The sequence below is a fragment of the Rhamphochromis longiceps genome, linkage group LG20, assembly GCF_057381845.1.
Source record: "Rhamphochromis longiceps isolate RC_006_pf linkage group LG20, R_longiceps_female_GT1.1, whole genome shotgun sequence".
NCBI lineage: Eukaryota > Metazoa > Chordata > Actinopteri > Cichliformes > Cichlidae > Rhamphochromis > Rhamphochromis longiceps.
In genome coordinates, this window is record NC_140576.1 from 9015001 (window position 1) to 9032548 (window position 17548).

A 17548-nucleotide genomic window follows, 5' to 3' on the forward strand; every position below is an offset into this window, starting at 1 on the left:
CCAATGTTTTCCAGTGTGTGTGTGTTTTAGTACATATCATGCAGCACGAACTAATAAAATTATTGCAAATAAAACCCCAAAAAATAAAATAAATAAAATAACAACACTGGCATAGCACACCTGTTTTCACTTAAGAAATAAAAATGTGGTACATAATTGCCATTTCCAGTAAAACTTAAATGGAGAATGAGAATTCACTAGAAGGGGCCATTAGCAGATTGGCTACAGTTACTGAGTCCAAACATTTAACGGCCCTTTAATGGTTTTACTGGAGAAATTCATCTTGTTTTTATGGGAAAAGGACCTCCGGTTGGCTTTGAGAGCAGCTGGAAGACAAAAGGAGACGCAAACAGCATCCGGCTCATGGTGCTTTGCTGTTTGCCATCTGATAATGTGTTTATAATCTTGAAGGTTTGAAATGGCAAAAAAATTAAATTCTCTCATTTACTGTTTTTTAGTGCAGTGTCAAAGAATAAAGTACGTTTGTTTAAAAGATTACAAAAATAAACTTTACTGCAGAGATACTGTGATTTATTAAGTAATAACCGAAGGAATTTTAACAGTAGCAGCTTTGAACACAAGCTGCTATTCAGCCATGTCACTAGTTTCTAAGGGAAGGGAAAAAGATTGCACATCCACAGAATATTTACCCATTCTCTATATCCTCTCATCGTGTCACTAGAATATTAACTGTTTTTTGTGGGTTTAAACTCAACTTTGACAAATTAGAGATGTCAAGGTGAAAGCCGAGCTGGGACTTTAACATGAACAGAAAACAGAGCACCGTGCAGCTGTAACAGCGTGTTTCAGAGAGCAATCTGGAAGCTGTCACGATGAAGTGCCTCTCATATATACAGGAAGATGTACAGACCCATACACAGACTCGCGAACGCACACATGGGGGGAGAATCTCGTCGCATTACGGCCCGACAGGTTATACAACACGCTCGCATAAATGTGCAAAAATAACTTATATAACAGATAAACTGTTCAATACTCTCTGCCGAGGGCCCGAGGAAGCAAAAGCCTCTCCTGAATCATGCTTTGCTAACGTACACTTGCGTCTTGAGTGCTGTGCTCATAACTCTGTGAGGACGAGTTTGGAAGCACTCCAATCAAAATAGCCGGCGAAGATAAATGTCATCGGCTGCAGGAAGTCAGACACAAACATATTACATAATGCAATATGGATCGCAATTGCATCAAATGGCCTTTGCTTTGTGCCTCATCACCTGATTCCCTCCAGTATCAGCAACTCCTGCCAAACTGCTCACAGATTCAATTTCTCAGGTCTATTCTCCATTATGTCTAAAAACCAATAACCTGTCAGTTACAAGGAAGCAGGAAATCCAGTTTGAGTAGCATATTACCATTTGGTGGCTTATTATTTCCATGCTACTTTCCACTTCAGCACACTAAAGATTTTATTTATGATTTCTGATGAAATGAACATAAATAAATCTCAATACTAAAGATTAGTGTTGCCATGAGTAGGAGAAAGGCCAATTGGTATTAAATAAAACAACTTGATATCTAAATAGTGGATGATATTCTAGATGTACAGTTTATTTCGCAACCTAATGATTTCAATTGAAGACAGAGGTTTACATGGCATGTGCTGTGATTGTAAAAAGTGGGGTTTGAAGGGTTTAGATGGGCAAACTAGGAGATCGCACCATGTCAAACAAACCCTTTTCTGCATTATTTTGGGAAGATTTAAAATCGGCACATATTGGAGAACACATATAGTCATACCAGCATATCTATACACTAGGGGTGCAACGATATTCGTATCGATATTGAACCGTTCGATACAGTGCTTTCGGTTCGGTACGCATATGTATCGAACAATACAATTTTTTTCAATTTTTTTTTTTTGTGTCCCGTTTGGATCTATAGCCATCAGAATTGTTGTCTTGAGGCCAAGAAAGATGCCAAGAGGATTTATTTTAAGTGGATCATCATATTGGTCCATTTGATTGACCTTTATTATAATTATGAATTTATTTTATTTTCAGTTGCAAACGGGACAGACATGACTGTGGGATAGGACAGGGGGAAAGAATGAAAGAAAGAGGGGGAGAGAAAGAAAGAAAACCAAAGGGGAGAAAAAAAAAAGAACAATACAAAATTTGTAATTTATTTTATCAACTTTCCTTCTGACGATGCTGTCTGTGTTGAGCGCTCAGTGAATCTGCATTTGACTACTCCGCCTAGGCTCGAGAGTGCAGCCTAGGCGGAGTAGTCGAACGCAGATTCACTGAGCACTCAACACAGACAGCATGGTCAGAAGGAAGAGCGCAGGGCAAGCTAGCAAGACAGAAGTGGACCTCCCCACCCTCATTCAGATCTGGCGTTTGGAATTATTTTGGTTTTCATGTGACGTATGACCCTGAAGGTAAGCGAGTCATGGACTAAAGTAAAACAGTATGTTGGATGTGCCATGCAATGCTCAATTACATGGGTGGGAGCTAGTGTGTTAGCGCAGTTAGCTCGTTAACGTGTTGGCCGTCTAGCCCCTCTGTATAGGGTAGCTCGTTAACGGAGATTTGCCGTGTTGTGGCGTTAAGGTTATTTCAACGAGATTAACCTGAAAGCACTAGTGGGAACACAACGAATATGACTGCACATTTACACCGACATCATCCTAGTGCAAAGACAAAAACAACAAGCATGCATGCTACAAACTTTAGCCGAGTCATTTAGACAGCTGTTAGCACAGGATTCTCCTTATGGAGACCTGATATGTTTAATATGCTGCTGAGAATATAGCCCAGAAGAAGCGGATAGTATAGCTTTTATTTTGGAAAGAGACATTTCTCTGTAATAAACTCTCTTTTCCAAAGATGAGTGATTCCTCAATCAGATACAGGGCTCGCAATATCGCTAGCCCGACGTCCTGGGGCTATCTCTGCCCTGCCTGTCGGGCTATTGTAGGAAGGAAAAATATATGTCAATGCTTTTGCATTCTTTCAGAAATGTAGCTGGGTAATTATGTCATTGGGTGAGCCACTGTCAATATGTGACATATTGAAATCGTGTTTGAATTTGCGCTTGTTTTTTTGCTTTCACTTTGCAATCGCGCGAACTGTGTATAGAGAGCGACAGCACTGATCTGTGAGTGATGATAATTTGTGCACCAATTCCTCTGACATCGTCTTATTAATTGTTAGCTTACTATGCAAACATGACAAGTGAAATCTCCCGCAGCAAGCTTAAACATGTGAGAGGTTGATCGCGCAGAGAATCGCTGAGCTTATGTGAGTGCGGCAGGATATATATTTCACTACGATGACCTGGATGACTGAGAACCTTCACAGACAGATATATATTTTAGTTCTGCTGAGCCAAATAAGACAGGTCAGGGTGAAGAAGTGACAGCCAAAGAAAAGCTTACCACAAAACGGAGAAGTTATGACAAATCAGACTATAAGGCAAAAAGAAAGTGCAGCTTTATGGTTTCATGGACAAAAGAATTTCTGTGGCTGCAATATGACGAGCTAAAAAACAACACGCACAAGGGTTAGGGTTAAATTTAAAAACTGTACTTTTGTGTTAAAATATATATTTATAATTTTAATAAATGACAAATTAAAAAGGCATGAACATTTTTTTTTATATCGAAAAAATATCGAACCGTGACACCAAAGTATCGAACCGAACCGAACCGTGAATTTTGTGTATCGTTGCACCCCTACTATACACATAGCAGACCAAATATGCTCACTCAAAAGAGCATAAACATGTGGTTATAGCTGTAAGAGTTTTGGAGGTCCATGAGATGTGGTAGACTTGCATATCTAACGCAATAACGACAGAGTTTGTCACACACTGAGAGCGTAACCCCAAGCGTCACACCAGCTTTTATTATCAGTATGTTTTAATTAAATGATTGCTTGGTTCATGAGAATCTGAAAACTCTTTCAGTTCAGAACATGAGTTATAGCAACCCCCCCACACACACACTTCAAATGCAGTAACTACACAGTTTCAGTTCTGATCTAAATTCAGCGTCCAAGACCCGCCCACCTAATTAAAAAAAAAAACCCTCCCTTGTGCAGAAGGCCAGCTGAGGCGTTATCTCAAGGTGAGAATCAGAGTTGGAGAGCTGACTGTTGCTAGGTGACTGATTTAAACCATCAGTTTGCTGCGAAGCCACGAGGAGCAGAAAACAACTGTGACAATATGTGGGTAAAATTAGTCAAAGCAAAGTGTGAAACGTGGTGAAAGCTCAACCTCCGTCACGACAGAGCTGGGAAAGAAAGTAATTCAGTGTCTTGATGAAATGCTGACTCACCGGGACCAGCGAGCGTCACAGAGTGAGCAGCACCCGCAGCACATTTTCTAAGCCATTAATTCGCTTAGTTGGACACTCCCTGTGGGCTCGAGACCCAGCGCTCCTCACAAAAGACAACACAACATGTTCTTGAGAGATACGAGCCTCGACAGAATGCAAGGCCACCGGCAACAGATTCATGGTTGGTGTGACACGTATGAGTGTCTGAGTGGGGTTGCAGAGAAGAAACATCTTCTGCTTACCAAGTTTATGTAACCACATCAATGCATGTAAGTGTTTATATAACTCTTCGCACTATGCTACCGAACATACAAACATAAGTGTGCCAAAGAACTCTGTGTGTGTGTGTGTGTGTGTGTGTGTGTGTGTGTGTGTGTGTGTGTGTTTATGTGAAGTAAGTGGCAACTCCTAATGTGTCAATTTCTTAAAGTGAGGAGGCAGAAGAACAGGAAAGGTTAAAACTACAGGGTTAAAAAGAGTAACCAAAGAGAATTACCTACAAATATGTACTAACAGCAGTATAACGCATCAGTCCCCTCATAAAGTCTTGTTTTTCTCTAGAGTCATTAGTGGTACAGGCTGTTTTCTTGGCTCTGAAAAAACTGACAAGTTAGCGATGCCAAGGTTTTGCCCATAAGTGAGAAAAACAGATGGCAGACTGCAGATTCTTCTGTAATCTGTCTTTGCTTCTCAAAAAAAACTTCTCTGGCAAAAAAAAAGATGGATAGAAATCTGGACCTTGAACTAAAACTGGGAGTAAAGATTGGTACTCTCCGAAGTCGTCGAGTACCATTTTCCCGAGCTTCTCTATTAACAATGAACTGACGATGACCCCAATTTAGTTTGAGATCCGACACCTGCATGAGATTCAATTGCATCTATAAATCATGACCTGAGACATCTGAGGGCGAGCTTAGAGAGATGCACACAAACACAGCCTCACACAGGAAATATGAGGTTCTGACCTACATACCAACTTCCATCAAGTCAGACATTCAAGGAATGGTGAGACCTGAGGATGTTTTTAGGGTCTAATGTCCTTTGAAGATTAAAACATTAAAAAAAAGCTTTCAATCTTTTTCTTGCCTCGTAAAAAGAAAGAAAGAAAGAAAGGCTGAAGTGGACAATCTGTCTGTGTCGCGACCCGTCATTGGCCAGCTGCTGTCTGTGTAAGCAGATTACAGATGATGGCACATATTTACTACTACGCGGTGGAGAATCCTCTGCGTCACACGTTTTACGTGCACAGAGACACAAACACACAGAGAGGACAAACTGTATTATTATTCAAACGTGGTATTCCAGGAAGTACATAGAAAATAGAAGAATAGAATATTTATAGTAACAGAGCATCTAAATGATTCATCTAATCGTCTCATTTAACGCTGTCCCAAGAGGCTCAGCTGGACAAGTGCTGGTGGAAAAAAGAATCAATTTTAATCCCCTTTACCGAGAACCACAAATTCTCTTGCAGTTATTCAACATGTTTGGAAAAACTGCAATATAAATTGTGTAACATCACAGACTTTTAAAATGCCTGTAAAACAGGGCAACTTTGTGACGCAACAAGAATTAGAGGCAAGAAGCAAGTAGTAAGCCATGCTTAAATAAAAATGCTTTTTTGTAACTGGCAAGTTTTATTTATTTGAAAAGTGAAAAGCTATTTGAAATTAAGTGGTTTTAAATGCAATTCATGCATTGATATTTTTTAATTATTATGACTATTCCTGACTATTTTTTCATTACTTTTTAAAAAAATTAAACCTTTGTTAGAATGCGTACTAAACACCTGAGTCTACATTTGCTTTACTAGCTCATTATTCTGCAGGTGTGTATTATAAGTCTTTATTCACTTTCTCCACTCCAAATGCAGCTCTGCATGAAATCAGAGATGCACCATCTTCACACTTGTCCTTTCCTGCTTCTCATTTTCTCACCCCTCCCCTTCCCATCTAATCCTGCTTCCACCTCATCGCACTCACCTGTCACTTGTTCTCCTCCTCCTTCGCTGGATTTCTTTCCTCATCAATGAGTCTCACTTGTACACAATTGCCCCCATGCTGAGATCCATTTATAAAACAATTTCTGCTGTCATTAGAAGCTGTAATTCCATCGGTCTGACATGCAAGCTGATTACTGGCACGATGCTTCATATCAAACAATAATGTGCTGTACGTTTTCGCTGATGATGCTGATGAAGGTTTATCCTCTACTAAAGAAATCCTGATCAGGACAAGCATAAGTGGATGGATGCATGGAGGGTATTTAGGTTGTCAAATATAAGAAACTAAAAGCTCGGGTGATATTTTTTTTAATAAGCGCTTATGTGTAAATAGAGATGAATTTGTCAGGGTAGATCCAAATATAATCACAGAAAACTTATAAGGCTTCAGTCACACAGACCTATTGACTGATCCGCTACCCCCGTGGGAACCTCCAGTCTTGAGGGGAAAATGTGCATTCCCCAACTGGTTGCTGAGTGTTGGCGAGGCTGTTGCAGCAAAAACTTGCTGGTGATTGTTTTGGTCACCGGCAGCCTGCAGCAGTCACCTGTAATTTGCATGGAAAACTTGTCTGCAAACACCTGCTAACCCACTAGCAGAGTGGTAGTAAAGCTTGAAAAAGTGTAATACAAACAACATAATGCATAATGCGTTCACCTTCAAAGTAAATGTGTCGCCTTACCTCAGCAGCCAGCTCGTTTCAACTGGTGCCCCTTAAACTTCGAAGAAGAAATGGTCTCTATTCTGTTCTGGTTTCTTAGTTTCCACATTTTCACCAAAGCCCTCTGCTATCAACCAAAGAAATCACGAGGACGTCTTAGGTGCAGCACCATATACCTCTTTGTGGTCACAGTCGCATTCCAGTACCAGCAAAGACGTTGGGGAATACACATCTGCCAAGGGGCCCAATTGAAAGATGGCCAATTATTGATCTCGCATGTAACTGGGGGCTAAGGCAAGAGATAAAATGGTGAGAATTGGTACAAGTTTTTGTTTATTTTCACTTGTTTCTTGGCTGATGGCCTTTTTTGGCCTCCAATTTTCACTCAGGGCTAAGATTTTGCTTCACGCTAACTGAAAGCCGATGCAATTTGTAGAATTTCACTTGAAAATACAGGAGCACCGCAAGTGAAGTGAAGGAAATCTTTCACTGCACATTTTTAAATGACAAAATGCAGAAATCAATCTAAAAAAAACCCTCTTATTTCCTATGCTAGAGGTTCATATTTTTTTCTTTTAGTAGTAACCTGCCAGAAATCCAAGACCCTCTGAACAAAAGAAATGAAACCATCCTCCTACTTGTTTAACTGCCATTATTCTTTTTCACTTCAAGTTAATCTGAGTTGGTATTGCAAACATAGCTTTAGAATTGAGATTAAAAATCGCAGTTTCAGAGAGGCTTGGAGATAAGATCTACCTTCATATAATGGCTGCTAAATTATACCATCAAGTGTGATTTAGGCTTGTCTTGTGGCCCAACTATTCAGAGATTCCTAGTAAACTAGAACATGATGGAAAATATGTGAAAAACCGACAAACTCAAAACAAAAAGTTTGATTGTTATCAGAAGTAAATAACAGCTTCCAGTTCAACATACTGTTTCGAGTGGAAACGTAAATGACGGATCCAAACTGGAGATGTGTCATTGATGAATATGTTGACAAGGTCAGTCTGCTGTGTAAAGAGTTAAAGTATAGAAAAGACAAAACTTCTATTTGTGTTCAGGTGGAGGTCCAATAAGACGACCTGCTTTATTAAGTGACTTCCTGGCTTTCTCATTTACGCAGTCCGAGTCTCACAAAGGGAAAAAGTTGCTCCCCAACAGACAGCCAGGCCACCGCCGCTAAGGCTGGTCCGACGAGAAGGGACGCTTATGTAACTGCTGCCTCTGGCTGTTACACAACCAGCATGTTCACAAGAATCTCACGTCCTCCACACACACACATTAAAAGATGTAACGCATTGCAAGCACACAGAGCACACTCGCAAGAGCTGATGGTCTCACAGCGACGTTTAAAGAACATCTAGACTTTGAAACACACACACAGAGTGATGAGTGTGTCGGCATGATTTTCCACCTCGCTCCTGCTGTTCAGCAGCGTCCGTGCTGTTCTCTTAAGGCAAGGAGAGTGTCAGAGATTATTTAAGGTGGCTGGATGGAGCACAGACAGTGACGCTGGTGGACAGACTGCTTGGAAGAACATACCAACAGACAAACTATAAACTATAAAAAATGCAAAACTCTTAAACTTGGCCTGACAGTTACAGCTAGGGTATTATTTCTGCTTTTTCCATAGTTGATGACAGATGGAATAATGTCTTCTTCCATCTATTCATCCACCTTATCAGCATCTGCTTATCCAGGTAAGAGCGTACATTAACCAGGAATTCCCAGACCTTCCTCTTCCGATTAACCACCTGCCAGCCATCAAAAACACATCACCTAAGAGAAATCCAGGAGGCATCATGTCTGAACCACCTTAACTGGCTCCTATCAGTGCAGGGGAGGAGTAGCTGCACGCTGTATATGCTTTTGTAGTCGTTCACTCACTAGCAACAGATCATGGCCATGATATCAGGTAGATATATAGACTGTAAATGCTTTCTACTTCTGCAGTTCTAAACCTTTATAAGGTCATGTGACCAAATCAGAGATCTAGGCATCTGTAAATGATCATCAGTGCAAATACATCATGAACTTCCTGCCAAATTAGAGCAATTTATAAGCTCATAGTTCAAATAAAAATATTGTCTCACTCGCTGTCTCTGTAATTTTTTGTTGTGGTTTATTGACCCCACCCAACCAAATTACAGCCAAATGCAGGAAAGTTTCTCAAAGTTTTTAAGTTGTTCTCCCGAAAGACTGACCGAGATTTAACTGGGTTACGTGCTTGCCATGAGGACGAAAATAAAATCTCAATACTAATGCTGAGCAACACACACGCACGCGCACACCTCTCTTATGTAAGACACTGCCCTGAATGAGTTATTAAGGCTGCTTTATTAGAGCGATGCAGGTGAGTTATGAAATGTTCCTGTTGGCAGCGATTCCGACGAGTGTGTCAGAGAAACGATGAGGCGGTGAGACGAGAAGACAGAGAGGAAAAAAAGGAGGTGGAGAGACAACGGCCATGTGATAAAGACGGCACAGCAGAGGGGGTGAGACGAGGTAGAACAGGCTGTTAGTAGGCCAGTGTGTCACTGCTGCTGGGGAGGGAGGCAGAGGAGGGAGGAGGAGCCAGAGGAGAAGGAGAGAACGTCGGGATGGTTCGTGCTGGTCACACTATAGCCTGTTACATAAAACCCTTATTGGCAACAGTTTGCACACAGTGTGTACTTTCAGCCTCTGAACACCCTGTGAGATATCTTCTGAGCAACCCAAAATCTTAACACTTTGGCACACAATGAGAAACATTTCAGCTAATGAACTACCGGTCACAGCTCCTCCGGAGGTGGAAAGAGAGCAAAACTCATGTAACCATTTCCCATTACTCCTCTTTCAGTACCAAGAAACATTTCATATTGTGAAACGCTTCGAGCTACACCGCAAAAGCACTGTTTTCTCTTCAACCCATAACGACTATTTAATTACACATCAATACAAGTAAAATTTATGATTGTGAAGTCGTTATAAAGAGACTGAAACAAATCACATTTTATAATCCATCCGTTATTCTTCCACTAATTCAATCCCACCTATTACGGGACGACAGGCTGGGTACACACTGGAAACATCGCCAATCTATCATAGGGCTGTTTTATAATTATTTGTTTATCATTTCAGGGACTTGTGTCTCTTTACATTTACCAATCAGGTTGTCAAAAAGAAGCTGAATAAATGATCACTGCAGACTGAAAAAGCATCTTTAGATTTCTAAGCTCGTTGTAATCTAGCCAATATTTAGTAGCAATGTGAAATAATGTAACCGGTATTGGCTTAGTGCAGGCACCACACCCATGACGTTCGCTATCTGATCAAAAGACTTTTGTACTGTAACATTATACAGCACTGCGGCCATTTAATGAGACAGAGAGAATAACTGGGGATTAGATGAGGTAAAACAGGACTTGGAAGTGCAGCAGAGGATACACACAAAGTTAAAGAAGATCTCAAGTTTATGGGGTATAAATTTCTTAAAAGGAAATCTGCTACCTGCTTTAATCTGTGGTCAAATTCTTTAAGACTTGAGAGAGAGGAGGAGTGAGGCACTCGGAAAAGTGTGGATGGGAGAAAGATGAAAAAGAGAGGTCACTCGAACCTGGAAGGGGAAATTTTACAATAAAGACAAAGAAATCTGCTGTACCAGGAAGATGAAAGAACATTTAATAAAAACTGCTTTTTGACAAAGAGAGCATTAGCCGTGTGTCCATCCTCAGCACCGGGGCGTTATGAAAGCAATCAGACTGCACGTGCTCCTGGTGCTTGGCCCGGACTCCAGTGCTGGCCTGAACAGGACGGGTTGTTCCTCCCCGGCATGCTGAGGCCAATTACAGCTGAACAGAGCAAGCAGTGCAGAACGATGGAAGAACAATCAGTACAAGCCTGTTCCTGTTTTATTGTACGACAGACTTTTTGCTGCTATTAAAATGTCAAATTTGTTTTCTTTTCACGGAAACCCTCTCTCCACTGACGGACGCACTGTTCTCAAATACACGCACGCACAACAGATTTAGGGAAAAACAGTGTGTCCTATTCTTTTTACCCTTCGTCGCTATTTGACACAGCACAATCAGAGACATGACGAGGTATCTAGTGTCTCTTTTCATAGTGAGCCAAACGCCCAGAGTGATCCCATGAATTACGAGCATGCAGACAGTTATTTCTCCATAAAGGATTTTCTGTGAACGTTTTTCAAAAGGGAACAAGAGGAGAGTCAGTGGGCCGTGGTGCTCGCTAAGCAAAATTAAAGCACTGTTTTTAAAGTCTAAAAAAAACGCTTACGTGATCAGGCAGATCCTGAATTATGAGCTGGTGACCTTTTCTGGAGACCTTAACAGTACCTGTTTTAATCTCAACAACTGCTGTTAAAACGTGTAAAAATCCCTGCAGCTGCACTGTTTTGTCTTTTTACTGCAGAACATTGGGCATAAAATGAAACAATGACTGACGTGACGCATAACTTTACCTTGAATAGTTACATTCCTATTGGGCACACTGCGGGAAGCCATTGTTTGCCTAAAGTGCCCCTGGAGGGCAGTGTCTAATTTATCGGAAGTTTTGGCATACGTGCAAAGACGTCCGGACCAAGATTTCCGTTCACTGTTTGCAAATGTACATGGATCTTAAAAAACTAATAAAAAGCAGAACAAGGACAATCTGAATATGGTTTTAGGGCCACTCTGGATCCTACTTCATCCACACGATCACATGTTTTTAATATCTGTGAGTCAACTTTAAACTGAGCGCATGTGCAACAAGACTCACAAATCATTGCACTGTACATCTAAATTCAGTGAAGACAGCTTCAAATTAAGACAAATTTAAGACTTAAAATCCTGATCTGACTGAAAACAAACTATTAAAGTTGATCTAACACAAGATTTGAAGTTTCTGATTATCTTGTGTTTGCTGGATAAACAGATGAAGAAATGTGAACGAACTCAGAGCCTTCATTTTCATTCATTCCAGCTACAGCCGTTTACCCCCCTAACCCACTGGTCTGCTGAACCATATGTTTTCCTGCCTCCACATGCTCACACTTCCAGCATGGCCCGATCCTACCCCCGTCCGCCAATCACAGCACTGGCATTGGTTTAGGTAACCGTAGAGACAGCCAATCGGAGGCAGGAACTGAGATGACAACAGAGAGAGAGGCAGTGGACACGAGTGGGAGAAAGACCGGCTGAAAGATGGAAGGAAGATAAGAAAAATGGGACGAATCGAGCAGAGAGAGAGCAGCGATTGTAGACGGTGACTGAGAAGAGAAAAATAGATGAAACCAGAAAGGTAAATAGAAAGCGTGCTCAGATAGACTGCACACGCCTAAGGAGGTATAGATCCAGTGTTACACAACAATGTTAAGTAACTTAACGACCCTCAATCAACAACTGCTGCACATTCTAGTCAATTCTTAGCTGGTTTTATAACATCAAAGTTCCCCATTTCTCATCATCTTGCAGCTTCTAACTCATTTTCCCCCTCCGTGCACCTCTTCTCTGGCTTCTCTTCATGCTGCCTCTCCTGAAACAGGATGCAGAAAGGAAGCGCCTCTGCAGCCAAGTAACACTGTTCGTTATCTCATCAGATAAACTTCAGCGTACGCGTGAAGCTCTCTGTGTGGCGTTTTCTTCCTGTTCTTAAAGCATTCATAGCGCATACAACATTTACGCACCTCCATATTTTCCCCTCATTTCTTTCTAACTTTCTCCCCAAAGATGAATCGCTTCCACAACCTCAACACGGTTCAGGCGAATTATGTCACCCACCTGCAAATGATTCCGATTCATCCAGAAGCAGCATGGTTATCAGAAACAGAGGAAAAGCTGGTGTCCTCTGCCTCCCTGTCACACTCTCAAAATTGCTTCCCCTTTCAAGGAAAAAAAACTTTTAAAAAGAAGTAAGGAGGAGGTGGATCTTCCCTCCTCTTAGCCTGGCTTTACACTTAGGTGGGCTTTAAATTGACTACCTCAGTGACTGACTGACTCTCTGACTACTGGTCCACCACTGTGTGCTCCTTTCTGGTCAATAACAATGTGAATGTGAGGCAGAGGCAGCTAGGAAGGCTGGCAGCTGAAAACTTACATAACCCTTCATGCTGGAGCTGGGGCCCTGCTGAGGGGGGACTCCTACCACCCTTCAATCTCCTCCCCTCGCTCAACTAAAGCTAAAAAAAAACAAAAAAACTGTCATATTAAACCACTCCCCCATAAACAGAGTCAGGAATACAAAGCATGCACAGAAGCAGGAACCATTTAAGTGTTCGTTGATGATTAAAGGCGTTACAACATCTCAGCAAGGCTTGTAAAAGTTGTTGCCTCAAAGATCAAATTATACATGTACACACAACCACACGTCAGAGGATTAACACGCATTACAACAAAGTGACTTTCACAGACTCTCAAACTTTAAACACCTAGTGAGTGATAATGGCCATTATAACTTTTACCGCACTTCAAGGCCCAAGGTGCACTCACATAAAGGAGACGTTCTGATGCATCATTTGGCTTTCCTGCACTAAACAGATCCCTCGAGATCAGTCTAATTTTACTGATCTCTAATTCTATATCAGTTTACTTTGTGGGTCACAAACTCATAGCTTAGTTTGATCCTAAGTGGGGCAGACTGGTGAAAAACCAGTTTCTGTCAGTGAAAAGAAGTTTACACATTTAATCCCCTGAAATATCATAATATAAGAAATAATGCAATTTCAACAATGCGTCTCAGTTTTTCCACACGACAAAAAAAAGCTGTTGTAGTAAATAACAGAAATCTGTCAGCATGACTCTTTGGGCTTAAATTGTAAGAAATAAATGTTTAAATTTACAGAACAATATCCTGTATCTTTTGGTCCTGGTAGAGATCACGCTGAGATGTTTCCATGTTTTACACAATCCTTTTATTACCCATTATTCTTACAGATGCATCTGGAGATCAGCACACTGCAGTCCTATTCTAAAGGCTGATCTCTAGAACTCCACACAACAGTTACAGTTATAACCTCTGGTCTCCTCCCCCCTACAGTAAACACCCCCACAATGGAAATACACTAGTACAGTGGCCAAGGGTGCTTGACAAAGGATTGATTTTAAGTGTGCCGTATTTTCCAAAAAACACGGTAATAACGACGGCCCGCTAGCATGCTCTACCAAAAATAGTGCTTTGTTGTGTATCTGACGGACGAAAGCTAAACCAGTTCCACACCACTGAAGTTGCGTTTCATTCAACGATTTGCTTTCGCCGCCATGCTTTTTCCGACATGTGCGTATGAAAACAAAGGCGCTGCGCATGCGCGTTTTACCCATATTCTATCGCGATATTTCATTTTTCTATCGTTGCCCAAAATTATACCGGTATTACCGTGAACCGTATGATATGGCCCAGCCCTACTTACATATCTATATTATTGCTAATATATATTGTAATATATCTATATCACTAAAGCACTTCTGGATGGATGCAAACTGCATTTCGTTGCCCTGCACCTGTGCATGTGCAATGACAATAAAGTTGAATTCTATTCTATTACCCCAAAGACTGGAAGCTACTTATACTTTACAAAAACTGATTTGGGACGAGACACTTTTACATCAACCTCAAGAAAAAAAAAGTGAATCAGAAACAAGAAGAAAGTCTTACATAAATAAAATGACACAGAAGTCCTTGAAACTTGAGGCAAAGATACTTTTTTGGGGGGCAGGAACAGGAACAAGGACAACCCCTGTGTCTATTTCATAACATGCCTTATGAAACCTCTGAGCTCTGCTCTGCCTCAACAGCCCAGCTAAAGACTTGGCACGGCACCACATATAGGTCAGTATGATAGAATGTGTCTGCATTCGTACTGATAAAAAGACAGAGCAGGAGATATTACTGGGCTGACTGAGAGATTACAGAACAAAACACACGTGTGGGGACGAGACCAGAGAGAGAAAGCGGTAGAAGGAATCTCACACTGAACCAGTCAGTCAAAAGGTTTCAGCTACTCACCCATGTCATGTGGCTGCAACTTTCTGTATCCTAGTCTGGTGAGAGATTCATGCCTCCTCCTTATCACTCTCAGAAACTTATTCCAATCTGTGTGTGTGCTCCTTCTTCATACAGTTTACACACTTCCTCTGTTCTGTCTGAACCGAGCGTGTCAAAGTGTGTGTAGGTGTCTGTCTATGTGTGCGCGCGCGTGTGTGTGTGAGTCACCCAACACCTAGCCTCGTCGCGCAGCTTTACCGGCGCTCCACTGAGGACAGAAGACCATCGGGACAATTACAAAACAATGAGTCGTTGAAAACTGCCCCTGACCGCCGTACGTGGAAACACCCCCGCAACGCCACTGCACAGCTTTTCCGGTCTACCTCCTCCCGCCTCTCTCTGCTTCTCCCCTCCCCCAGCCAACCGACACAGGAGCCAGTGTGTGATGTCAGCAGGACACACCCACTCAAGGAAAGCTGCCTTAGGTAACAAGGGTAATGGGGTTCAACCAGGAAGAGATGGACAGAGAGGAGAAGATGAGAGGAAAAGAAGAGGATGAGAGATCGGGAAAGGGGGAAGAGGAGGAGTGAACGATCTGATAGTTTATGGCAGTTTTTATTGTGCTGATTCTGTTTTGCCCCAATGAAAATGAAATCCTTCAAAACTGATGTCAGAAACATTAGATTGGAGGATCTCTCTCGGTGTCCAAAAAGCACACATTTTACACGATCGAATATGAATTTGTTTATTGGTTGGGATAGACTGGCGCCTAGTTTAGTAGTAATAAATGTGTAAATACAGATCTGACAAGCTAAAACGGTAACATATAATCACAAATCCACTTCAGCCTGATTTATGATTGTGGACAGAGAGGGGAGGCGATCAATATGAACCGATAGAGAGGGTGATGCTGGAGTCAAACTATGGCTGCAAGATGCAAAGCTGAAACAAGGAGATGAATAAAGTCATGTGGTACAACTTTCTGTTTGGAAAATTCTTTTTTTTTGGCTCCTCGGGGCAGCATCGCACATCATTAACACTAATAAACACATCGTAAACACCGCAACTGCAACAAATGGTAAATTTCAGTGACACATAAATGCAAACACTGTCAGTGCAGATGAGACGAACTGTGGAGGTGGGGGAAGAAAAACACAAGCCTGACAGGGTGGAGGACAAGAAAGAAGGGATGGAATAGAAAATGGCTAGATGTGTAATTAAAGGACAAGAAAAGTGGAAGAGCGTGATGAAAAGAAAGGGAAGAGGTCGTGTGGGATTACCCTTCACAGATCACACACACATAAGGTGAAAGGTCATAGCCCAGTCACATGGTTACACATACTAACCCACATTGTAAGGAAGTCTGGGGGGGAGGGGCAGCAGAATTGGAAATAGCGAGGTGGGGGAGGAGAGAAAGAGCAGGTAGTGACAGCTGGAACGTGAAGCCAGGACTGCCTGGGAACAAACGAGTACGCTCGCGCTCGCACACGGTCACCTTTGCCACACTACCACAGTTACGGTATCTACCCGAGCTTGCACTTCCCTGTTTACATAATCCAGATTGACCAACAGAGGGAGGAGAGAGAGAGGCATTTGTGCCTCGCTGTTTTCCATCTTCATATTCTGTTTGGCCAGGAGCTAGATGAAAAACTGAGATCCTTTGTGTGTTTGGAAAATCGAATGATATACGTTGGATTGATGTCATGAACCATTTAAGGCGTTGTATTTATGTCGATCATGAAAGCAGATTGGCAGATAATCTTTTTTTTTTTTTATTCCCGAGTAGTTTGATCAGCAGGAAATTAGACTGGAGGATATATTCTAAACGCTTTTAACAATAAATAAATAAATAAATAAATAAATATATCAACCACCTTGTTATGCCATAATGTTACACTGCATGACCCATTTTACATAACAGAAGAAGAAAAGCAGCCTTTTTAAATCCACCCAATATTATAGTCTCACACTAAATGCATGTGTGTTCAGTGCAAAGTCTGGAGACAGCGTTGTTGCACAGTAAACAGCACCAAGTTTAAGAAAGATTGAGAGAAATCACAAGCTTCTGCTAACAGGGGAAGATTATAGCTGTTAAAAGATTAGAGTCTCAGAGTCAACAAAGAAGATAACTGCATGCATTTGACGTCTATATCCACACCGATTTTTTTTTTTGCATAAACACTGCTCTATCACCATTTTTATACACATGCTGAAAGTCAAAACTCTTGTGTGCGTCAACCAACCGAGGTGGATTCAAGAAAGAAAATGCCCGTTGAAGTCTAATCAGACGTTAGCTAGTCTTTCTTCTTCTTCTGTCGGCTTCATTAGGACATTTGATAGAGACAAATTTTTCAAAAGCTCAGAATGGGTCTTAAAATAATCACAGCATTTTTTAAAGGTAGATCACATAAGCGAGATGATTTTTTACTTCATTTATTTTGCGAGTACACAATATGTTCTGGAGTAGCTATTTTCAAAACTCTATTTTATTTTATTTTATTTTGGTTAATTTAAATGTTTCTTTACCCTAGTTTTAGTTTAGTTTCAGTTGACCTAGTAGCAAATCTGTGTGATGTCATCTGAGAATGGTGCAACAAATAATTTCCTCCATTTACTGCTCGC

The 17548-nt window shown here is 41.3% G+C and overlaps 1 protein-coding gene across 3 annotated transcripts in view; it reads right to left on the reverse strand.

Annotated features, from left to right (window-relative positions):
• Nucleotides 1–17548, reverse strand: part of LOC146644927 (helicase ARIP4-like) — an 82818-nt gene that overhangs the window by 21572 nt on the left and 43698 nt on the right. The window contains exon 1 of one of the 3 annotated variants that reach the window (XM_085395010.1): nt 14948–15201. The exons of 1 other annotated variant lie outside the window; for it this stretch is intronic. In XM_085395010.1, coding sequence (XP_085251136.1) covers nt 14948–14951 — 4 coding nt within the window. In that variant the 5' untranslated portion in view covers nt 14952–15201. Of the gene's footprint in view, nt 1–12726; nt 13019–14947; nt 15202–17548 lie in introns of those variants that run through there. One more of the 3 variants, XM_085395009.1, reaches the window with a different exon arrangement.